The following is a 26,206-nucleotide window of genomic DNA, read 5'->3' on the forward strand; positions in this document are numbered from 1 at the left end:
TCTTGAATCGTAGTATTTTCTCAAATTCGAGGATTGGAGCAAGGTTAGAAATATGAAGTAGAATGATCAAAAAGTCGAGTTTTCTTTCCATAGGAATTTTTTATCTTTTGCTTCAATTTTTAGTTACTATCTATCATCTATCATAGGTTTTCTAAAAGACAATTTATATACGATTATTATGAGATTTATATAAAATTCGAACCGGAAACATACTAAGAATAATTCTTCACAGGTTGAAACGGAGGGACGAGTTACAGAACGAGTAGATATGATCCACAAAATGGAGGTCCATTTCATGGGTAAGTGGAGAATACGGTGTGAGGTTTGAAATATGAAAAAAAGAGACATAAAAATATTCATATACCACGAACAATGCAATGTTACAAAACGATGTTGCAGATCGTCTTTTTCTACTTAATACATTAAACATCTTACGTTTTGGTGTGTGCTTGCGTGGCTGCCTATACACTTTACGAGTGTACATTTTTCTTACGTTTTTAATATTTGTATATAGTTCGCGGCTTCACGACTACATATATACATAAGCTCGATTAAGCATGCGTTTTATTCAACTTTTTTTTCTTTTTGTATATAATTCAATAACAAAAACATTTCCTTCGTCACACTTTTTTGTACGTCATATATTGTACATTTCAAGTATCAAATAAAAGTGATTCTTTTGCCATGTGCCATAATATCCCTGTGTGTTTTTCTTTTTTCTTCGAGTGTTTTGCTCTTCATACTGATCCCCTTTTCCCAGAGTTCCCACGAAAGAAACGAATGGGTTTTCTGATTGCAGAGAGGAGGGACGAAAGAAAAGCCGTCCGCGCGCAGGATATTCGTGACATAAAAGGTTTGAAGCAACGAGTTCTCAGTGCATGGGATATACATTCGTACAATTCGCCATTCGACTCACGAATGGACAGCATCATTAATATTATTTACTTCTCATTTCTTCGACGCAAAGATTTCAGTGTCCGGACAGTCGACACCACATCGACATTCCAATTCTACTTTTTTCAATTCTTTACTGTACTTTTCTTAAATCTTAAACTGTCCTCAGAAGTTCTTTGCAGAGCTAATTTTCTAAGCCTGAGTTTACACTTATTTTTATGTTTCTATTTCACTTCAAGTATGTTGAATAAGGTCAATGAAGAAGATGTAGGATTTCTAAAGATAATTTTATCTGTAGTAGAATCTTAATTTTCAACTAGTATTATTGGGTCATAGGTGACCATAACACAATAGATTATTCATTTTTAATTTATATTATTACATACAACATTAGTTTAATTTTTAGACAACTGTTTAATTCAATCAATTAACGAATGATTTTTTTAATACTGTATGTAATATTAATTTAATATGTAATCTTAATTGAATTAATTTAATATCTTCATGTTACATAATACGATGAATGCAAAATCTTTATCGTATAAGATAGGAAATATAATTTAAAAATGGAATTGTCCGAAATTAACTTCGTTACGAGTCATCTACGATCCATTGACGCTAGTTGAGAATTAATTAAATCAAAGGAATGTGGCAATTCTGAACGGATACCAAATTCTTCATGAAACATTCTGCTACAAGCTTAAAGATCATCTTAATTACTAAATAAAAGATTCATCTCATGTTTAAAGCTCACTTGCGCTGACTAATAGAATCGATACCATGTATCGTAGACCAAAAGATATTGAGAGAAAAGAAAGCACGTGCGTGATCAATCATACGATGCGGTCTTTACGTAATGATTATATTTTATTATTCTTTCAGATGCATGAAGCTTTACTTGATCGAATAATAGCAGTAAAATTGTTCTGCTTATGCCGCTATGCTTTCCACGCGCCGTATCCCTTCATTATTCTATTCTTCCTATTCCCTTAAATATAATCACCTAAATTAGTATATAAATCTTTGACCCGCTTCACCAAACCACCTCCACCACCAAAAGCTTCTCGTTTTGAGCTTCGCTCTGCTAATCGCAGTTTCGATGTAAGTAAAATTTGATTTACGCTTCAATTCATGTATTTCATTTGTATTTGGTAACGGAACCATCGTCTCCACCACATTTTTCTGTTTAACGTTTCGTATATGTTCTTTTTCATGCCCTGTTATATCATTTGAGAAACTGCGAAATAAATTATCACGAGATCATTGAAGTCGATAGATATTCGATTTCAATGAATCGAGTATTACATTTTCAATGAAAATTATATAGTATACGATGCTTTGAATATTATGAAATACGTTAAAATCACCGTAAATATTCCATTTTAGTATATTGGAAATTTAGAGAAATAATAATTTTCATGTCTGTATATATTTCATAGTTTCTACATCAGTAGACTGTATTATACTATTCGTTTGTAGATAGATATTTAGTGGTAGCAGTATATATTTGCAACGTTAGTTAGAATGCAATTGGCTGTTTTTACTTGTTACTGTTACACATTCAAGTTACACACTCACATGAATCTTTCTGTATAACAACGTTGTCCCACATACAAAATGATTAGCGATTAAACAAAAGATTTACCTTCTATTCCTTTTTCTTTTCTTTTTAATTTCTCCACTTTATTTTATTTTCGGCAGCAAGCACGATGTGTAACAGACAAGCGTCTCTTGTAGTTCTCTTTTTTTTTCTTTTGTGTTAATGTTGGTTTGACTTCTGGCCGGCCTATACTGTCTCTTTCCACTGCCACTACACGAAATTTACACACGCATCACTTGTTATTAAACAACGCATGAGCACAGGTGCCTGCGAAGCAGCACTACCCATCGCACACTACTCTTAGATACCGCAACAAACATTCCAGAGACATCGTAATTCCAACCAATGAAACAATATTCCATTCTGTACCGTTTTAAGAAACTTTACAAAAAGACACTGTGTCGATCGAGTAGTTTCCATCGCGAACATTATCTACCTGCCCGACGGTATACTGTCTGTGACCCATTCATGATGACACACTTTGCAATACAATAATTATCTGGTAATTATATATAATGTGTTTACGCTATTAGTTGCCAGCGATTTTTTAGTATCTTTTTGATATTTTTAGAAATAATATAATAGCCTTAATACATTTTCAAAATGATGGAAACATTAATATTTGTATATGTTATATCTATTGAGATATAAATATATAGACGTAACTTTCTTATGTTTTATGAAAACGGTTGTCGAGACGATAATTTATTGCAATATATAATTAGCAATACGATAGAGTATAAGATCACGTAAGCAGAAAAATTGAATAATATTCTTTAATTCGTATACCTTAGTGATACTAAATAGCATCGTAGGTAGGTTTTTAAGTTCGTTTCAAAACGTCTTACTCGTTATAATGTAAATAAATTATAGTTGTCAATGTAAATATATTCATAGCTTCCTCGTTACGAAATGTCGTTACATAATTTACAAAATCTATTTGCATTGTATAAAGAGATAAAGAAACTTCCGCCTCTTTTATTTTTGTTATAAATTTACGAAGAATGCGTAATTAGCCTATAATATTCTTATAATATTACAAATGTCATAATTTATTATATTATACTTGAGATTGATAAGTCATACATTTGTAGTAAGTATTTTCTACTACCTCAATGTTTCATCTTATTTGAATCCGTTTGTTGTAAACATCAAAAGTACGTCTAAAAAATTTGAAAATATTCCATCGAAATAGACAAAATGGAGAAAACTTCTATCTTCCCTTTGTACCTCTGATATTTTAATATTCTCGTCCTGAAAGGGTCAACGCTTCGTATTCTCGCTAAGAGCACAATGAAATAAAACTATACGATACCTTTGGAAGCCGCGTAGAGTAAAATAGAATACGCTGTTCACACACTATCCGCTATATTCCAATTTTTCTTATTTTTTCCTTTTCTTTTACTTTCTCTTTCTATTATTTTCTTTTGATTTATTTTCTCTTACCTTCACAAAAATTCCGTGCATTATACGTATGTAGGTTTTGTCTCACTCCTGTATCGTATTGAAGCACGTTGTCTGAGCAAGCAGCATCCGCATATTCTATGGTTCGTCGCATGAAGTCTGCAAATCAGTAAAACAAACAAATGTAAAAAAAATTACGAGAATGAAATTTTGTCGCCTAACTCGGGAAAGTGAGAGCGTGCGAACGAACGAACTGAGCGAAAGGCTTAACGTGAGAGAAAGACCGAACATGTCCGCGTTTATGATTGACACGAATATTCTCACATACTTTCCACAGAATACGAGGACACACGGCAGGCATACACGACACTGCACGAACGAAAAGTAACAAAACCAAAGGAACAAATCGAGGAGAAAAAGGAAGATAGGGACGAGGGGGTTCAAGTTGTAGAAATCGAGGAGATCGAAGAGACTGAAAAGAAGAAGAAGAAGAAAAAGGATGTGGAAGAAATTGAGGAAGAAGTCGAAACGATCGTTATTGAAACAGACTCGAAGGGCAGGGTGGCTCAAAAACAAAAGAAACGCGATGATTTAGAGAAACAGGTTGTAGAGGAAGAAGAAGAAGAAATAGTAGAAAAAATGAGAAAAGAATTGAAACCCAAACGACCTAAAATTGGAAAAGACGAGGTTGAGCTGGAAGAAATCGAGGAATTTGAAGTGACAAAAGATAAATCAATGCCTTCGATCATGTTAAACGTTTCTAGCCAAAGACATCAAATAGTACCTTTAGATCGTACCATTGAACAAGCACCTGGAAAACCAGAATTAGAGAAAGCTAAATTAACTATGGACACCATTACCCCATTAACCGAGCAACTAGTCCCCGTTCAGGAAAAAGAAATTGACGATATAACTCAAATTAGACCTATTGAACGTAAAGCTTCTTTATCTATTTCACCGGTAGAACCTTATTCTACAACAGAAACAACAATTCAAGCTTCCACTGGCGAATTTTCTGATACATTCAAACCTACATCCTACGAAGCAACACCAGCTTTCGTTCCATCCGAAGGTTTAATTGTCAGTGAGACCTTGACCAACGATGCTAATCTATCCACATTAACTATAGACAAACAAGAAGTCAGTAGAACTGCAGACGTTAGTATGACTCTTCAAGAAGCTACTACTGTATATGAAACCATGGTAAGTCAAAAGGAAGCTCCAACAGAAGACTTTGTGTCGCCATTGACAGTCAAAGCAGAAGACACTATTCTGCCTCAAGTAGGCTTATCAGTCTATGAAGTTCAGGAAGGATTGTCAGAAGACAAATTAGAGCCATTAAAGACTGTACCAACTAAACCCAGAATAAACGTGACAGCAGTTGAACCATTGGTTATCGAAGAAGTTCGAGCAGAAGATAAACCAGGAAAGTATTACCCAGAACTAGTGGTTCCTACAGAAGTCGCCACAGAAACTGTCATTCCGCAACGTCAACGAGTCACAGAAGAAATGCACGCTCCTGAAAAGGAAGGTGAATATGTTCCAGGTAGATTACCACCTAGTCAGAAAGCACAAATTGGAATATCTTATGGAAACGAAACAGCAATTATTCAACAGAATATTGTTCAGGAAAGTGAGGGAGTGTTTATTTCTGAAAGGAAAACTGATACATTCGAGGCTACTCCAAATGTAACTCTGTTAGAAGGAGTTTCTGTATCTACGGTTCAAACGCAAGACACAGAGACTCATTTGACAATTGAAGAGATGAAGAAGGCTGTTGCTGATTTAAATGTAGTCGAGATTACATCAGCTGTGACAGTGGAGACTGTCCCGTCTGAGAAAGAGAAAGAGTATCAACCAGGAGACAAACCAAGTACCAAGACAGCAGAGACATCAATATCTCCATTAGAAATTGGATCTATCACGAGTACACTTATTCAGGAGTCTGAGGGTATTTATCATCCAGATCAGAAGCCTACGAAAGTATTAGCGGAGACTTCTATCAGACCTGAAGAACATGTGATGGTATCAGAAATCCAAACAGCAGATTACCCATCAGATTTCAAGGAAGAGTTGAAATACGTGCAAGAAAGTGGAACCGTGGCTGTGCAATTGACAGAGGCTAAGATGGTCCAAGAAACCATGACTCACGATCGTGAAGCAAAAATGGATGAAATAGTCAAACCCGAAGAACGTATAGTAGAAACTAGTTACGACGCTATTAGAAGCGTTGAAGTGTTCCAGACTACGTCTATAGAAAAGGAAGCTGACCTTAAAATCTTTGAAATGCCAGAATCACATCGTGGCAAGACAGTACCTACTCATCCTGTAGTTTCGTTAGAGGTTGAGATGATTCAACCAGAAGATAATCTAGGTGTTATCAAGAAAGAAGTTCCATCTTCTGGCATGGCTAAAATAGAACCCATTGGATTACAAGAGACTGTAGTGCGAGAGACAATTGCAGCAGAAGACGTAGCACCTGTTGAAAAAGACAAAGTACCCGAATCAAAGACGGCTGAAGTTACAATGAATGAAATAGAAGGCGTTCATACTACTATGGTAATCGCTAGCGAGAGAGAAGCTGAATATACACAAGTATCTGAAATTAAGGGAGCTTATGCTAGCACAGAATTTACTACACAAGTCGCGCCAGTCTTCGAAGAAGTCAGAACTCATTCACCAACTGAAGAATACGTGCCTGAAGAGAAGCCAGCTTCTGGTATAGCTCAACCATCTCATGTTCCACTAGAGAGCGTAACTGTAGCCGTGCAACAGTTAGCAGAGAAAGAAGATTTGTATAAAACTGACGTACAGCCAGACCAGAAGACTGCAATTGTGGAATTGACTGAACCGAGACCTGGCCCAACTGTCTTGGAGGTTATTCCCCACGATCGTGAGAATGTTTACAGTCCTGACGTGAAGCCACAGGATTATACTGCTCAGACATTGGTGTCCGGTCACACAGTTGCATTAAAATCAGAAACTTTAGTAGAGCAGAGCACCGCTGATATGAGTATCGACACACCTAAATCTAGAAAGGCTATTCCACAAAGAGATGCTTTGGAAGAATTGGTTATCACAGAGACAACTATTGCTGAAACAGAGAAAACGAGAGAAGCAGATGTTTTGCCAACCACTCAGAGTGCTGAGGTTGAAATTCAGATGAAGACTGAGAAATTAACAGTCACTGAGATAACCAGTGTCCAGGAAGAAGAAAAGTTGGAAGTGGAAGAGATACCAAAAGAAAGAAAGGTTACTTTAGGAATCACTGGAGGACACGAGGTTGCTGAGTTACAAGAAACAATTCTTGCGAGCAATGTAGATATTCTGAAAGAAGACAAGACAAAGGAAGAACATGCTAGTCAACAACAAAGTGGATTGGAAGTCGTTGAACAGATAGAGATATCTATTTCTGAGAAAGAGTCACCTCTCCAAGAAGATATAAAACCTGATACTAAGAACATTGAAGTCACTTTTGAAGAAGGTCAAGGTATCGTGGTAGGTATAACGTATCCAGAAGACAAAGAGGGAATATTCACTCGAGAAGAAAAACCTAAAGGTGTAGAAGCTACCGTAGACATCGACACACAAGGAGTAGCATCCAAATTGGAAGTCCTTAGTGACACAAGCTTAAGTGATCTACCACATGAAGCGGTTCAAGAAATGAAACCAAAAACCACGATATTACCAATCGAAGCTGCAATTGCCGAAGAAGTACAGACCAGAGAGACAGAAACACCATTCAGTGAGATTAAACCCTCTGATAAGAAAGCAAATCTTGAATTCGTCACAGGAGAAGGTTTAATTGTTTCAACAGTTACTACCGAAGATAAAGAGAGTCTGCTTCCAGAAGGTGAGAAACCAGAGACCAAGACAGCTAGCTTCGATATCCCCGCACATATTGTCGCTCAGACTAGTGAGACCACTACGACAGATAATGTAAGCGAATTTAAACGCAAAGAGGCTCCTACGGCAACAGCTACAACAGATCATATTACTTTCCACAGTTTAATTGCCTCTGAGACGGCTGCTGGTGATCTAGAAAAGCCCATGGAAGACTTTGTACAACCAGATAAAAAAGTAGTAGATATTTCATTCCAGGAAGAAGAAGGAATCACAGTAATTGAGACCATTGCTTCAGATATGGAGAAGGAATACTTCGAGAAGCTAGAGATCCATGGTGAACAAGCTGTACCTAGCTTCGATGCTCATAAAGTGGCTCAGCTGACAGAGATCAATCCAGCTGCTGTTTCTGGAGACTTAACTGTGCCTGCACCAACCACAGTCGCAGCTAAAGAAGAACGATTGCCATTTGAAAGTATCGTTCAAACTGAGACGGTTGTGTCTGAGACTGAAAAAGAATTCATGGACAAACCTGTAATCACCAACAAAGCAGAAATATCTATCAATGAAATCATTAGTGCCACTACCACTACTGAAATTCCAGCTGATAAAGAAGATATTCTCAAAATACCTGAAAAACCGACTGAAAAACAGGCTAGTATTCAGTTTGCTGGTCACGTGATCGCTGAGAAGACAGAGGTGACTGTAGATTCTAGTGCTGGAAAATTGGAAGAGGTGAAACCAGTTTCAGCCGCAGCAATGCCATCTAGTATTCCTCTGGAAGCTTTAATTAGCTCAGAAACACAACCAACTGAAGCTGAAGGATTGTTTAATAAGGATAAAGCGCCATTACAAGCTCTGGCTGACGTATCTCTAGTGGAAGAACGGAGTATACAGGTGTCAACCGTGGTTTTGGACGATAAAGAGGAAGAATATAAGTCTAAAGAGCTTCCAGAGATGAAGACAGCTGGGAAGAGTTTGGTTTCTGGTCACGTAGTCGCAGAAACAACTGTGCAAGTTGTAGATTTTAGCACAGGCGAATTTGTTGAGAAGAAGCCATCAGGTGCCACTGCAATACCAGAACATGTTCCATTTACTTCATTAATTGAGTCTCAGACTATTGTTCAAGAAAGTGAGGACAAATTTATACCAGGACAATTACCAGAAGATAAGAGAGCTGTTGTAGATCTTGAAGAAGGTAGAAAGATCGTGACTGTATCTCAAGTAACTCCTGCAGACAAAGAATCTTTATATATTTCTGAAGAACAACCATCTAAACATGCAGCTTCTGTTGGATTAGACACCACTCATGCAATTGCTGAAACTACTACTATCTCTGTTGAAGATTCAGTAGCAGAAGTGAAGGTAGAGAAACCAGATACTAAAAAAGCACTTCCCAGTCAAGAAGTATATCAAAGTGTACAAGTAACTCAAGATATCGTTCAAGATCAAGAAAATATTTTCGAAGGAAAATTCAAGCCAGAAGTTCAGAAGGTAGAAGTCTCTATCGAAGAAGGTAAACGCGTGACTACTGTGACTGAAGTCAGCGCAGCTGATAAGGAAGAGATATTAAAAACTGTTCATGAAGAGAAAACACGATCGGCAGTGCCAGGTATCGTATCCGGACATGAAGTGGCAGAAGGATCAGAGGTTATTCCACAGATAAGTACTGGAGATGTGGACATTGTCAAACCTATCACAGCAACAGCACAAGTAGGCCAGAAACCATTCGAAACAATCGAAATGACGGAACAAATCCTAGCAGAAAAAGAAATAAATAAAGTTGAGGAAATATCGATGCAGAAGACTAGTGCACGTGTAACAATAGATGAGAACAGGTTTATTGCTATAACAGAAGCAACTACAGCTCAAGATGGTGAAGTAGAACTGTCAGCCATGAAGAAACCTCGCGAGGAAGTAGCAAAACCAGCGATGGAAGGCAAAGAAGTCGCTGAACAGATGGAAGTAAATCTCAGAGAGGGACTTGGAAATCTTCCTGAAGCATCAAAACCGACGACTTTTGAAGCTCATTCTATTCAAACTATGTTGGAGAGCGTTGATATTAGTGAAACGGTTCCGCAAGAACATAGTGCGATATTCGAGGAGAAGATGAAGTTGGATGAACATAATGCGAAAGTGAGCTTCGTGGAAGGAAAGAGTGTCACAGTTTCTCATGTAATCACTCAGGATAAGGAAGACACTATGACCATACAGAAACGTGAAGAGAGCACTGCAGAGGTTACTTTGACGAAGGTTGGAATGGACGTGGCGCAGAAGGCTCAGGTATTTGTCGAACAGAGCACTGGTGCTGTTCAGCCCTTAGAGAAACGCGAGGTCAAAGCTCATCCTAAACAAGATGCTTTAGAACCTATAATTATTGAAGATATTCCAAGCGCAGAGAGTGAAGGAGTATTTGATAAATATCCAAAAACAATCTCGTCGATTGCAGTGCCCATGTTTGAGGAAGGTCACGGAATAACTGTGACGGAAGTGACATCAGCTGAGGTTGAATCTCTATTGAAGGAGAAGAAATTGGAAGCTGCTCAGACAGCTAGTAGTACAATCATCACAGAACGTAATATTATCGAGACCACTACCGTTGAGTCTCAAGTTAATATGCCAGATAAAGTAAAGGATATTACCATGCAACCTCAAGTAGCTGTTCCTGGACAAGACACGTTTGAAAGTATCATTGTGAGTCAGAATATAGTTGAAGAAAGCGAACGCTCGTTCAAAGGTGTGTTCAAACCTCAAACTCAAAAAGCAGATATAGATATACAGAAAATGACGCCTCTTCAAATTTCGGAGACTATTACAGAAGACAAAGAGAGTGTCTTTGATGTAGCACCCAAAAGAGAAGGAGTTATAGCCACTCAAGATATCAGTCTTCATGAAACTGTAATTGGATCGTTAGTGGAGAGTATTCAGAGTACTCAAGAGATCCACGAAGAGAAACGAGTATCTTCTCAAGCCACGATGACGCAAACTGTCATAGAGACAGCTGTTAAGATGGAGACGACCACTGGTGAACGCGAGGAGACGTTTGAAGGGAAATTCAAACCTGAAGAACAAAAAGGAAAACCTCAGATGGAAGGACTTACCACTGTTACAGTTACTGAAGTAGTTTCTAATGAAATTGAAGATATTTTGCCAGCAACTGTTGCACCTAAAGGGCAGCAAGCTCAGCCTAGTTTAACTGGCAGAGAAGTTCCTGAAGTAACGCAGATAGTCACTGGAGCAACCACTGAAGAATTCGAAAAAGTAACTCAATTGAAGGAACAACAAGGTAAAATGGAAGTAGAAGAATTGTCTTCAGTAACGATTTCTGAAGTAATTTCCAACGAAACTGAGGATATATTCACTACCAAGTTTATGCCTAAAGATCAGAAGGCGGAGTTCAACATACTAGGTCGAGAAGCTGCAGAAACATCTCAAGTGACCACCATAACCGAAGCTGAAGATCTTGCAGTGAAACGTCCTGAAGAACAGAAAGGAAAACCAAAATTGGACGAACTGACTCCACTTACAATTTCTCATGTTGTATCTGAAGAAGCTGAGGAAGCACTACCAACAGCGGAAGTTCCAAAAGAGAAGACAGCTCAGCCTAGTCTAATAGGAAGAGACGTAGCAGAAACTATGCAGGTGTTGACTGTTGCCAGTGCAGAAGAACTTGTAGCACCCAAAGCACCAGAAGAACAAAAAGGAAAACCGCAAGTTGAAGAATTAGCTCCTTTGACAGTTTCACAAGTGGTTTCTCAAGAAGCAGAGGAAGCTTTGCCTGCGCCGGAAATTCCAGTTGAAAGGGAGGCACAGCCAAGCATGATAGGCAGAGACGTGGCACAGACGATGGAAGTTTTGACTATGGCGAATGTTGATACATTGGCTGAAGACAAAAAGCCTGGAGAACAGAAAGGAGTTCCTGGTTTGGAAGAATTTGTGTCTCTGTCAATATTACAGACAGTTTCTACTGAGATGGAGAACTTGTTACCTAGTCCTGAAGTGCCTACAGAAAAAATGGCACAGCCAAGTTTACTAGGTCGCGATGTAGCAGAAACCACACAAATTTTGACTATGATGGCAGCGGAAGAACTAATAGCTGAGCATGCACCGGAACAACAGAAAGGAAAACCAAATGTAGAAGAACTGACTTCTGTTACAGTTTCTCAGACTGTCTCGCACGAGACTGAAGAGACGTTAGAGAAACAAGTAGCACCTAGCACAGCGACTGCTAAGGCTGCTATTACAGGGAGAGAAGTCGCCGAGACTAGTCAAATTCTTACTGTGACGAATGTAGAAGGATTAGAAAAGCACATATTACCTGAAGGACAAAAAGTAAAACCACGATTGGATGAACTTACGTCTATAACAGTTTCTCAAGTAATGTCTAGTGAATTGGAGGATACTCTGCCATCTCCCGAAAAACCGAGTGAGAAGATTGCTCAGCCACAGATGACTGGCAGAGAGGTAGCTGAGAAAACAGAAGTCTTAACTGTGACGAATGTCGAAGAGTTGCAGAAGTTGGATAAGCCTGAGAGTCAGAAGGGTAGACCAGATGTAGAAGAGCTCAGCTTCCTCACTGTTTCAGAAGTGGTATCGACAGAAGCTGAGAAGGAATTACCAGCTCCAGAAGCTCCTAAAGAACGCAAGGCACATCCACAGTTAGATAGTATTGAAGTCGCAGAGACCTCAGAAATATTAACTATGACCAGTGCTCAAGAACTTCATAAACCAAAAGTACCGGAAGAACAAAAAGGAAAACCTCAATTAGAAGAGTTGCTTTCCCTATCAGTATCAGAAGTCGCGTTTGGTGAAGCAGAGCAGGGTCTTCCAACTCCTGACGAACCTACCGCTCAAATAGCCAAACCTAGTCTACTAGGTATCCAGGTTGCTCAGAAATCCCAAGTAATTACATCAGTTATAGCTGAAGAGTTACAAGAAACTACCAAACCAGATACCAAACAAATAGTTCCTGAACAAATTCCATTCGAAAGTATAGAACAAATACAGCCAATAACCCAAGAAAGCGAAGACACGTTTATCGTAGAAAAAACAGCTAAGTCAGCTACAGCAGAGATGTCGTTCCGTGTGTCTGAGAGTGTCGAAATAACTCAAGTGACGGCCACGGAACAAGAGTCAAAGGAAGTCATAAAAGGCGTTGCTAAAGAAGTTTCAGCTCAACCTGATGTGATTAAACACGAAGTAGCTGTGAAAACTGAAATTCAGCCAGCTGACGCAGCTGGTGAATTTAAAGTAACTAGACCAGAGAAAAAGACAGCCAAAGGTGTAGAGGAGATTCAACAAGGTGTGATCGTAACAGAGCCATTGAGCTCTGGTGAGATTGAGTCAGAAATGCCCGAGTCTGTATTACCTTTCGCGCAGTTAACGAGCGTTACTATCGAGGCAGAACACCTGGAACACGTTATGGGTGAGTATTATTGTTATCAAGGTATTCGATTGGCATCGACGGGACGGACGAGCATGTGGACGATTAGGATTGGACCAGAAGACGCATTGACAATAGTGATTATATTGATTTGGTTGTTGAGAGATCATAGGGGAAGCTCGATCGAAGTGGAAGAACGATCAACGCGCAAAACGTTTAAATGCGTCTTCCAAGCAGGTTTGATAGGGTCGTCAGGTATAGGATAATGGTTGTAGGAAATCGTGTAAGGTAGGTATGTAGACAACACACAGAATCAAACACGATATGGAAAGGTTCATATAAACAACACAGATTACTATCACACAGAACACACAACAGTTCATTCATCAGACAAAATACAAGAATTTCATCCGAAACAGGTTTATACGTCGCGTTTAGTGTTTTGTGTTACGAAATCGATGATTCGAGACACAAACAATATAAATTAACCAACCTAAATCTCGAATACATTTTCGGTGAAGTATCGCGGTTATATGTGAGAAGTCAAACCAAAAAAAAAGTAAAAGAAAAGCAAAATAGTGCGCGAACGATTACTGTCACGACACGATAATCATATCACACTTGTTCTTGTATACATTTCAGAAACTACAGAAGTACCAGCGCAACAACATCACATCACAATCACACAACACACAAAACACGATACGCCACAGCAATTGATCGAATCAGACACAGAAGTAATTGAAGAATATACAACGAAATTCAGGCGCGGAAGTAAAGAGGATGAAACAGCGGCGGTTAAGACTAAGAAAACAATTATTCGTAAGAAAAAGCCTAAAACAGAAGCTGAAGAAGATAATGTCGTTGTCATTGAGGAGGAACTTGAAGATATTAAACCACAGATACCATCGATACCGAAGAAACAATTTATGCCTATAGAAGAGATTACAACAACTATGGATGTTGAAGAGATTATACCTACAAGAATCGACGAGGTTGAAGAAACTCAGAAGGAAGAGGAGAAAATAGAAGTTGAAGTAATTCAAGTTCAAGATACTGATAAAACTAAGAAAGTAACGAAGAAGATTATACGTCAGAAAGGAAGAACTCAAAAAGTTACTGAGGAAACGACGGTGGAAGAGGAAGGAAAAGCACCTGTAACAACCGTGATAACAAAACCTACGGAGATAATAGAAACGACTGAAAGAGAAATTAAAAAAGAGAAGCCAGTAGAAGAACAAATACCAGAGGAGGAAACGAAACCATTGGCACCAGTAGAGTATATTACACCCATGGTGCAACACGTAGAAGAACAAGTGACGGTGACGGAAGAAGTATCAAAAGAAGGTAAACCTAAGAAGGTTACCAAGAAGAAGGTAATTAAGAGGGACGGTAAGGAGCAACAGGTGACTGAAGAAGTGACAGTCGAAGAAGAAGGGAAAGCTCCGGAGACCAGTGTCATTGAAGGACCAGTGGAAGAAATAGTGGAAGAGATTATGAAACGTTTACCTGCACCAGCGTATGTTAAACCATCAGAGGTTGAAGAAGTTAAAGAACAAGTTACAGTTACGGAAGAAGTAACCAGGTGGGGTAAACCAAAAAAGACTACAAGGAAGAAGATCATCACGCGAAAGGGACAGAAACAACAAGTGACAGAAGTGGTTACTGTCGAGGAACAGGATAAAGCGCCTATTACTACAGTAATTGAAGGACCAACAGAGGAAGTTGTCGAGGAAACTATAAAACCATTGCCCGCTCCCGAACACATTACACCAACTGAAGTAGAAGAAGTCAGAGAACAAGTGACAGTTACTGAAGAAATTACGAGAGAAGGTAAACCCAAAAAGATTACCAAGAAGAAGCTAATTAAACGAAGAGGTAAAGAACAACAGGTGACGGAAGTAGTAACGGTTGAAGAGCAAGGAAAGAAACCCGTAACAACAGTGACTGAAGGACCAACAGAGGAAATTGTCGAGGAAACTATAAAACCATTGCCCGCTCCCGAACGCATTACACCAACTGAAGTAGAAGAAGTCAGAGAGCAAGTGACAGTTACTGAAGAAATTACGAGAGAAGGTAAACCCAAAAAGATTACCAAGAAGAAGCTAATTAAACGAAGAGGTAAAGAACAACAGGTGACGGAAGTAGTAACGGTTGAAGAGCAAGGAAAGAAACCCGTAACAACAGTGACTGAAGGACCAACAGAGGAAATTGTCGAGGAAACTATAAAACCATTGCCCGCTCCCGAACGCATTACACCAACTGAAATAGAAGAAGTCAGAGAGCAAGTGACAGTTACTGAAGAAATTACGAGAGAAGGTAAACCCAAAAAGATTACCAAGAAGAAGCTAATTAAACGAAGAGGTAAAGAACAACAGGTGACGGAAGTAGTAACGGTTGAAGAGCAAGGAGAGAAACCCGTAACAACAGTGACTGAAGGACCAACAGAGGAAATTGTCGAGGAAACTATAAAACCATTGCCCGCTCCCGAACGCATTACACCAACTGAAGTAGAAGAAGTCAGAGAGCAAGTGACAGTTACTGAAGAAATTACGAGAGAAGGTAAACCCAAAAAGATTACCAAGAAGAAGCTAATTAAACGAAGAGGTAAAGAACAACAGGTGACGGAAGTAGTAACGGTTGAAGAGCAAGGAAAGAAACCCGTAACAACAGTGACTGAAGGACCAACAGAGGAAATTGTCGAGGAAACTATAAAACCATTGCCCGCTCCCGAACGCATTACACCAACTGAAGTAGAAGAAGTCAGAGAGCAAGTGACAGTTACTGAAGAAATTACGAGAGAAGGTAAACCCAAAAAGATTACCAAGAAGAAGCTAATTAAACGAAGAGGTAAAGAACAACAGGTGACGGAAGTAGTAACGGTTGAAGAGCAAGGAAAGAAACCCGTAACAACAGTGACTGAAGGACCAACAGAGGAAATTGTCGAGGAAACTATAAAACCATTGCCCGCTCCCGAACGCATTACACCAACTGAAGTAGAAGAAGTCAGAGAGCAAGTGACAGTTACTGAAGAAATTACGAGAGAAGGTAAACCCAAAAAGATTACCAAGAAGAAGCTAATTAAACGAAGAGGTAAAGAACAACAGGTGACGGAAGTAGTAACGGTTGAAGAGCAAGGAAAGAAACCCGTAACAACAGTGACTGAAGGACCAACAGAGGAAATTGTGGAGGAAACTATAAAACCATTGCCCGCTCCCGAACGCATTACACCAACTGAAGTAGAAGAAGTCAGAGAGCAAGTGACAGTTACTGAAGAAATTACGAGAGAAGGTAAACCCAAAAAGATTACCAAGAAGAAACTAATTAAACGAAGAGGTAAAGAACAACAGGTGACGGAAGTAATAACGGTTGAAGAAGAAGGAAAGAAACCCGTAACAACAGTGACTGAAGGACCAACAGAGGAAATTGTCGAGGAAACTATAAAACCATTGCCCGCTCCCGAACGCATTACACCAACTGAAGTAGAAGAAGTCAGAGAGCAAGTGACAGTTACTGAAGAAATTACGAGAGAAGGTAAACCCAAAAAGATTACCAAGAAGAAGCTAATTAAACGAAGAGGTAAAGAACAACAGGTGACGGAAGTAGTAACGGTTGAAGAGCAAGGAGAGAAACCCGTAACAACAGTGACTGAAGGACCAACAGAGGAAATTGTCGAGGAAACTATAAAACCATTGCCCGCTCCCGAACGCATTACACCAACTGAAGTAGAAGAACTCAGAGAGCAAGTGACAGTTACTGAAGAAATTACGAGAGAAGGTAAACCCAAAAAGATTACCAAGAAGAAGCTAATTAAACGAAGAGGTAAAGAACAACAGGTGACGGAAGTAGTAACGGTTGAAGAACAAGGAGAGAAACCCGTAACAACAGTGACTGAAGGACCAACAGAGGAAATTGTCGAGGAAACTATAAAACCATTGCCCGCTCCCGAACGCATTACACCAACTGAAGTAGAAGAAGTCAGAGAGCAAGTGACAGTTACTGAAGAAATTACGAGAGAAGGTAAACCCAAAAAGATTACCAAGAAGAAGCTAATTAAACGAAGAGGTAAAGAACAACAGGTGACGGAAGTAGTAACGGTTGAAGAGCAAGGAGAGAAACCCGTAACAACAGTGACTGAAGGACCAACAGAGGAAATTGTCGAGGAAACTATAAAACCATTGCCCGCTCCCGAACGCATTACACCAACTGAAGTAGAAGAAGTCAGAGAGCAAGTGACAGTTACTGAAGAAATTACGAGAGAAGGTAAACCCAAAAAGATTACCAAGAAGAAGCTAATTAAACGAAGAGGTAAAGAACAACAGGTGACGGAAGTAGTAACGGTTGAAGAGCAAGGAAAGAAACCCGTAACAACAGTGACTGAAGGACCAACAGAGGAAGTTGTAGAGGAAGTTATAAAACCGCTAGCGCTTCCAGAGTATATCACACCAACTGAAGTGGAAGAGATACGTGAACAGGTCACTGTCACTGAAGAAGTAACTAAAGAGGGCAAACCTAAAAAGACCACCAAAAAGAAGATAATCAAACGAAAAGGAAAGAAGCAACAAGTGACTGAGATGGTAACCGTCGAAGAACAAGGAAAGAAACCAGTTACGACTGTAACTGAAGGTCCAACAGAAGAAGTTGTAGAAGAAATAATAAAAGCATTGTCTGCTCCAGAGGAAGTAAGACCAACTGAAGTTGAGCAGATCAGAGAACAAGTAACTGTCACTGAAGAAATAACTAAAGAAGGCAAACCTAAAAAGATTACCAAAAAGAAGACAATCAAACGAAAAGGAAAAGAACAACAAGTGACGGAGGTGGTAACTGTTGAAGAACACGGAAAGAGACCTGTCACAACAGTGACTGAAGGACCTGTGGAGGAAGTTGTAGAGGAAGTTATAAAACCGCTAGCGCTTCCAGAGTATATCACACCAACTGAAGTGGAAGAGATACGTGAACAGGTCACTGTCACTGAAGAAGTAACTAAAGAAGGCAAACCTAAAAAGACCACCAAAAAGAAGATAATCAAACGAAAAGGAAAGAAACAACAAGTGACTGAGATGGTAACCGTTGAAGAACAAGGAAAGAGACCAGTTACGACTGTAACTGAAGGACCAACAGAAGAAGTTGTAGAAGAAATAATAAAAGCATTGCCTGCTCCAGAAGAAGTAAGACCAACTGAAGTTGAGCAGATCAGAGAACAAGTAACTGTCACTGAAGAAATAACTAAAGAAGGCAAACCTAAAAAGATTACCAAAAAGAAGACAATCAAACGAAAAGGAAAAGAACAACAAGAGACGGAGGTGGTAACTGTTGAAGAACACGGAAAGAAACCTGTCACAACAGTGACTGAAGGACCTGTGGAGGAAGTTATAGAGGAAGTTATAAAACCGCTAGCGCTTCCAGAGTATATCACACCAACTGAAGTGGAAGAGATACGTGAACAGGTCACTGTCACTGAAGAAGTAACTAAAGAAGGCAAACCTAAAAAGACCACCAAAAAGAAGATAATCAAACGAAAAGGAAAGAAACAACAAGTGACTGAGATGGTAACCGTTGAAGAACAAGGAAAAAGACCAGTTACGACTGTAACTGAAGGACCAACAGAAGAAGTTGTAGAAGAAATAATAAAAGCATTGCCTGCTCCAGAAGAAGTAAGACCAACTGAAGTTGAGCAGATCAGAGAACAAGTAACTGTCACTGAAGAAATAACTAAAGAAGGCAAACCTAAAAGGATTACCAAAAAGAAGACAATCAAACGAAAAGGAAAAGAACAACAAGTGACGGAGGTGGTAACTGTTGAAAAACACGGAAAGAAACCTGTCACAACAGTGACTGAAGGACCTGTGGAGGAAGTTGTAGAGGAAGTTATAAAACCGCTAGCGCATCCAGAGTATATCACACCAACTGAAGTGGAAGAGATACGTGAACAGGTCACTGTCACTGAAGAAGTAACTAAAGAAGGCAAACCTAAAAAGACCACCAAAAAGAAGATAATCAAACGAAAAGGAAAGAAGCAACAAGTGACTGAGATGGTAACCGTCGAAGAACAAGGAAAGAGACCAGTTACGACTGTAACTGAAGGACCAACAGAAGAAGTTGTAGAAGAAATAATAAAAGCATTGCCTGCTCCAGAAGAAGTAAGACCAACTGAAGTTGAGCAGATCAGAGAACAAGTAACTGTCACTGAAGAAATAACTAAAGAAGGCAAACCTAAAAAGATTACCAAAAAGAAGACAATCAGACGAAAAGGAAAGGAACAACAAGTGACGGCGGTGGTAACCGTTGAAGAACACGGAAAGAGACCTGTCACAACAGTGACTGAAGGACCTGTGGAGGAAGTTGTAGAGGAAGTTATAAAACCGCTAGCGCTTCCAGAGTATATCACACCAACTGAAGTGGAAGAGATACGTGAACAGGTCACTGTCACTGAAGAAGTAACTAAAGAAGGCAAACCTAAAAAGACCACCAAAAAGAAGATAATCAAACGAAAAGGAAAGAAACAACAAGTGACTGAGATGGTAACCGTTGAAGAACAAGGAAAGAGACCAGTTACGACTGTAACTGAAGGACCAACAGAAGAAGTTGTAGAAGAAATAATAAAAGCATTGCCTGCTCCAGAAGAAGTAAGACCAACTGAAGTTGAGCAGATCAGAGAACAAGTAACTGTCACTGAAGAAATAACTAAAGAAGGCAAACCTAAAAAGATTACCAAAAAGAAGACAATCAGACGAAAAGGAAAAGAACAACAAGTGACGGAGGTGGTAACTGTTGAAGAACACGGAAAGAAACCTGTCACAACAGTGACTGAAGGACCTGTGGAGGAAGTTGTAGAGGAAGTTATAAAACCGCTAGCGCTTCCAGAGTATATCACACCAACTGAAGTGGAAGAGATACGTGAACAGGTCACTGTCACTGAAGAAGTAACTAAAGAAGGCAAACCTAAAAAGACCACCAAAAAGAAGATAATCAAACGAAAAGGAAAGAAACAACAAGTGACTGAGATGGTAACCGTTGAAGAACAAGGAAAGAGACCAGTTACGACTGTAACTGAAGGACCAACAGAAGAAGTTGTAGAAGAAATAATAAAAGCATTGCCTGCTCCAGAAGAAGTAAGACCAACTGAAGTTGAGCAGATCAGAGAACAAGTAACTGTCACTGAAGAAATAACTAAAGAAGGCAAACCTAAAAAGATTACCAAAAAGAAGACAATCAGACGAAAAGGAAAAGAACAACAAGTGACGGAGGTGGTAACTGTTGAAGAACACGGAAAGAAACCTGTCACAACAGTGACTGAAGGACCTGTGGAGGAAGTTGTAGAGGAAGTTATAAAACCGCTAGCGCTTCCAGAGTATATCACACCAACTGAAGTGGAAGAGATACGTGAACAGGTCACTGTCACTGAAGAAGTAACTAAAGAAGGCAAACCTAAAAAGACCACCAAAAGGAAGATAATCAAACGGAAAGGAAAGAAACAACAAGTGACTGAGATGGTAACCGTTGAAGAACAAGGAAAGAGATCAGTTACGACTGTGACTGAAGGTCCAACAGAAGAAGTTGTAGAAGAAATAATAAAAGCATTGCCTGCTCCAGAAAAAGAAAGACCAACTGAAGTTGAGGAGATCAGAGAACAAGTAACTGTCAGTGAAGAAGTAACTAAAGAAGGCAAGCCAAAGAAAGTCACCAAGAAGAAAATCACTAGACGTAAAGGCAAAGAACAACAAGTTACGGAGGTTGTCACTGTTGAAGAACAAGATAAGCCTCCAGTTACAACTGTTATTGACGGACCAACAGAGGAACTTATAGAAGAAATAATAAAACCATTGCCTGCATCAGAGAAAATCCGACCATCTGAAGTAGAAGAGATACGTGAACAAGTGACTGTGGCAGAAGAAGTGACAATGGAAGGCAAACCTAAAAAGATTACTAAGAAAAAGATTGTCAAACGCAAAGGAAAGGAACAACAAGTCACAGAACTTGTCACTGTCGAAGAGCAAGGGAAAGCACCAGTTACTACAATTACTGAAGGTCCACTGGAGGAAGTACTAGAAGATACACTAGAAGTACTTCCTGCTCCTGAACACTCCAAACCAGGAGAAATTGAAGAGATACGTGAACAAGTAACAGTCACAGAAGAAGTAACCACAGAAGGCAAGCCTAAAAAGATTACCAAGAAGAAGGTTATTAAACGTAAAGGCAAAGAACAACAAGTGACTGAAGTGGTAACAGTCGAAGTAAAAGGCAAACGACCTGTTACAACCGTAACTGAGGGTCCTGTAGAAGAAGTAGTGCAGGAATTTGTAAAGCCTCTGTCCATAATTCAACGCGTCGAACCATCTGAAGTGGAAGAGATTCGAGAAGAAGTCACAGTCACTCAGGAAGTGACTAATGAGGGTAAACCAAAGAAGACAACCAAAAAGAAAATAATCAAACGTAAGGGCAGAGAACAACAGGTAACAGAGATTGTCACTGTTGAAGAACAGGGTAAGAGACCTGTTAAAACTGTCTCTGAAGGACCTATTGAAGAAGTGGTTGAAGAGACACTGAAAGCTCTTCCATCACCGGAGTACGCTAAACCTGGAGAAGAAGAAGAAATACGCGAACAGGTAACCGTTACAGAAGAAGTAACGGGAGAAGGTAAACCTAAAAAGGTAACTAAAAAGAAGGTAGTAAAACGCAAAGGAAAAGAGCAACAAGTCACAGAAGTTACAACAGTCGAAGAACAAGGCAAGGCTCCTGTTACAACTGTAATTGAAGGGCCCACTGAACAATTAGTCGAGGAAATAATAAAACCATTGCCAACTCCAGAAAAAATTAAACCATTTGAAGAAGAAGAAATCCGTGAACAAGTAACTATTACGGAAGAAATCACTAAAGAAGGCAAACCTAGGAGAGTTACCAAGAAGAAAGTTATTAAACGCAAAGGAAGAGAACAGCAAATCTCTGACATTATCACAGTTGAAGAACAAGGCAAGGCGCCAATTACAACTATCACTGAAGGCCCTACAGAAGAAATACTAGAAGAATCCATAAAAGCATTACCAGCTCCCGAATATGCCAAACCAGATGAAGTCGAGGAGGTTCGTGAACAAGTAACAGTTACTCAAGAGGTAACCAAAGAAGGTAAACCAAAGAAAACTACCAAGAAGAAGGTTATCAAGCGCAAAGGCAAAGTACAACAAGTTACAGAAGTTACTACTGTGGAGGAACAAGGCAAGAGACCTGTCACAACTGTCACTGAAGGTCCAGTAGAAGAAGTAGTTGAAGACATGCTGAAACCACTACCAACTCCAGAATTTGTCAAACCATCTGAAGTAGAAGAAGTCCATGAACAGGTAACTATCACTGAGGAAGTAACCAAGGAAGGAAAACCCAAGAAGGTGAAGAAAAAGAAAGTAATTACGCGCAAAGGAAGAGAACAGCAGGTATCTGAAGTAGTAACAATTGAGGAACAGGGAGAAGCTCCAGTTACAACTGTTATTGAAGGTCCTACAGAAGAAATCGTTGAAGAAACGATTAAAACATTATCAGGCCCAGAATATGCCAAACCGGGTGAGGAAGAAGAAATTCGTGAACAAGTTACTGTCACCCAAGAAGTCACTGAAGAAGGGAAACCAAAAAAGATCACCAAAAAGAAGGTCATTAAGCGTAAAGGCAAAAAACAACAGGTGACTGAAGTTGTTACCATCGAAGAACAAGGAAAGAGACCTACGACAACCGTCACTGAAGGTGCCGTCGAGGAAATAGTAGAAGAAATGGTAAAACCATTACCTGCTGCAAAACGTGTGAAACCTACTGAAGTAGAAGAAGTTCGTGAACAAGTAACTATCACTGAAGAGATAACTAAGGAAGGTAAACCAACGAAAGTCACCAAGAAAAAGCAGATCAAACGTAAAGGAAAGCAACAACAGGTTACTGAAGTAGTTACTATCGAAGAACAAGGCAAGGCTCCAGTTACAACTGTCACTGAAGGTCCAACAGAAGAAGTAGTCGAAGAAACACTGAAAGCTCTACCAGCACCTAAATATGCTAAACCATCAGAAATCGAGGAGCTTCGTGAACAAGTCACTGTGACCCAAGAAATTACAAAAGAAGGTAAACCAAAGAAAACAATTAAAAAAAGGGTTGTCAGACGTAAAGGACCACAACAGCAAGTAACAGAAGTTGTCACAGTCGAGGAGGAAGGAAAAGCTCCTGTCACAACCGTAACTGAGGGGCCTGTTGAAGAACTGATTGATGATATAATAAAACCACTTCCTATTCCAGAACATGTGAAACCAACTGAAGTTGAAGAAGTTCGCGAACAAGTGACTGTCACTGAAGAAGTTACTAAGGAAGGTAAACCTAAGAAGGTCACGAAGAAGAAGATCATCAGACGCAAAGGAAGAGAGCAACAAGTGTCTGAAGTTATCACTGTTGAAGAACAAGGCAAACTTCCAGTTACAACTGTTACTGAAGGTCCTACAGAAGAAATAGTGGAAGAGGCGCTAAAAGCTCTTCCTGCCCCAAAACATGCTAAACCAGGAGAAGTTGAAGAGGTCCGTGAACAAGTTACAGTTACGCAAGAAGTGACAAAAGAAGGCAAACCCAAGAAAGTCACCAAAAAGAAGGTTATCAAACGCAAAGGAAAAGAACAACAAGTAACAGAGATTGTCACTATTGAAGAAAAAGGAAAGAGACCTGTCACAACTGTCACTGAAGGTCCTATTGAAGAAGTTGTCGAAGAAATCGTAAAAGCACTTCCTATTACAGAACGTATAGAGCCTACAGAAAAGGCGGAGGCACCCGAAGAAGTGGAAGTGACTGAGATCGTTACGAAAGAAGGCAAATCGAAAAAGGTCATTAAAAAGAAAGTTCCTAAGAAAGTTCTTATATCTGAAGAAGAGAAGATCGAAGCACCTGAAGCTCCAGAACTTCCTCTAGAAATTGCTAAGAAGAAACCTGTCAAACTCCAACGTATGAAAATAACCAAATTCGAAGCCACAAAACTCGAAGTACAAGAAGTATCGGTGGATAAACCTCAGTTCGCTCAAATTAAATTACGCAAGACTCCAACTGTGAAACGCCCAGTGGAGAAAAAAGACAAACTTCCACGCGTTCTTCTTCGAAGCCGAATTACATCTATTGAGTGGCCTCCAGCGATAAAACATTTGAAGATCGAAGAGCTCGAACCAAACGAGATCCAAAATGGTATCTTATCTCGCAACATTGAAGAAGCTGATAAATTACCAAAACCAAAGAGGAAGAGGATCAAACGCATAGAAAAAGAAATAGCAAAGCTTGAAAAGTTGGATCAGGAGTTCGAGGAGTTAAAGAAAGAATTACCACTAGAGAAGCTTGAAGAACCTGTACCAGAAGTAAAACCAGAGAAGAAAGTTAAAAAGAAAAAACCTATTGAGAAGGTTGAAGGTGAGAAACCTCAGTTGATGAGGATCAGTATCAAGGAACAGAAAGCAATTAAACCTAAGATCGAAGAACCAGCTACTCCTTTATTCGCGCAAATTAAACTAAAGAAAGCTCCTGTCAAACCGAAGAAAAAAGAAGACAAGGATGAAAAGTTCCCTAAAATTCTTTTACGCAGCCGTATCACAGAACACGAATGGCCACCGTCGGTTGAATATCCAATTATAACCGAACTTGAACCTAATTACGTACAGAATGGTATTCTGTCTCGCACCATGGAAGAAGCACTGAAGTTAAAGAAGATAAGACATAAGAAGGTGAAACTTCCAGAGAAAGAAATAACAGAATTAGAGAAAGTGGATCAAGAATTTGAAGAATTGAAGAAAGTTCCATTAGAAAAGGTAGAAGAAATGGCACCATATGAACGTAAATCTAAACCAGAAAAACCTGAAGAAGAAAAACCGAAGAAATTGAAAATAGGCAAAGGAATGCCGCGAAGTGCAGAAGAGGAAAAACCAGAGACTGTCAAACTGAAGAAGATACCAGAAAAGGTTCCAAGTGTCTTAGAAGAAGAGGCTCCCGTTCCAAAGAAAAAAGAAGAAAAAGAAAAACCAAAGAAAGAAAAAGAAGAGAAGGAATATCCTGAATTAAAACCATTTGAACCTTATGAGATAGAAGCTCCAGAAGTTGAACTGGAAGAAAGAGAGGTGCCAGAGTATCCTGAGCCGGGAAAGAAAATTCCTAAGAAAGTTCCAAGCAAAAAACCAAAGAAAGAACGTAAAACACCAACTCAGGAAACCGACGTTATTCCAATAGTACCTGGAATTCCAAAACCAGAAGAACCAGAAGAAGAAGAAGAAATAAAGAGGAGAATTCCTGAAAGAGAAGCTCCAAAGGAGGAGCCAGAGAAAATCAAACTAAAACCTTGGAAAAAGCCGGAAGAAAAGGAAGAAGAGGAGAAGAAGCCCGAAGATTATCTGAAATTCGTTCCCAAAGACGACGACATTGTCGAAACTGTTGAGGTTGTTACAACCGTAATTACTGAAGAAATACCTGAAAAGAAACCGCGAAAGATCAAAAAGAAGAAAACCACGACCAAACGTGGTGACGAGAAACCAATAGTTGTTGAAGAGACAACGATAGAAGAAGAAGGCGAAGAGCCAGTCGTAACTGTCGAAGAAATTGTCAAAGATAAACCAATGGTATTGCCGATAGAATCGATTGTACCAGCCGCGCCTGTCGAAGAGGTCAAAGAAGAGATCGTAACGAGCGAGATCGTGACCGAGGAAGGAACAAAGAAAACTGTACGCAAAAGGCGTGTCACCAGGAAATACGAAGGTAAAGAACAGGTCACTGAAGAGGTGACCGTGGAAGAGGAAGGTAAAGAACCATTAACAGCAACAATAGAAATCCACGAAGACACTACACCAGAAATACACGAAAAACCAAAACACAAAAGACCGACAAAACCTAAAGCTGACAAGAATGTGACAGAAGGTAAGCCTATTTCTTACGTATTACTATCATCTCATACAACTATATATATATATACGTTTACCCTTAATCATGTCATTATTCATTTATCAAATAGTGCATAAATATATTATACGATATAAACAGAGCAAGATACAAAGACATGATGGACAAATATACTTATATTTTTATACTTTATACATGTA

At 39.4% G+C, this 26,206-nt stretch overlaps 1 protein-coding gene and 1 long non-coding RNA gene across 15 annotated transcripts in view; one reads left to right on the forward strand and one right to left on the reverse strand.

Annotated features, from left to right (window-relative positions):
• The window catches only part of LOC125385371, a 25,122-nt gene extending 22,459 nt beyond the window's left edge, over window positions 1–2,663 (reverse strand). For both annotated transcript variants that reach the window (XR_007224531.1, XR_007224530.1), the window contains exon 1: window positions 2,540–2,663. This is a non-coding gene — a long non-coding RNA (uncharacterized LOC125385371). The remainder of the gene's footprint in view (window positions 1–2,539) is intronic.
• The window catches only part of LOC100643650 (titin), a 230,450-nt gene that overhangs the window by 181,845 nt on the left and 22,399 nt on the right, over window positions 1–26,206 (forward strand). For 8 of the 13 annotated variants that reach the window (XM_048407028.1, XM_048407024.1, XM_048407020.1 and 5 more), the window contains 4 exons: window positions 233–299; window positions 800–853; window positions 4,236–13,166; window positions 13,767–26,024. In XM_048407028.1, the coding sequence (XP_048262985.1) occupies window positions 233–299; window positions 800–853; window positions 4,236–13,166; window positions 13,767–26,024 (21,310 nt within the window). Of the gene's footprint in view, window positions 1–232; window positions 300–399; window positions 698–799; window positions 854–1,776; window positions 13,167–13,766; window positions 26,025–26,206 lie in introns of those variants that run through there. The other 5 variants (XM_048407033.1, XM_048407027.1, XM_048407031.1 and 2 more) reach the window with 5 other exon arrangements.

The sequence above is a fragment of the Bombus terrestris genome, chromosome 7 (genome assembly GCF_910591885.1).
Source record: "Bombus terrestris chromosome 7, iyBomTerr1.2, whole genome shotgun sequence".
Taxonomy (NCBI): domain Eukaryota; kingdom Metazoa; phylum Arthropoda; class Insecta; order Hymenoptera; family Apidae; genus Bombus; species Bombus terrestris.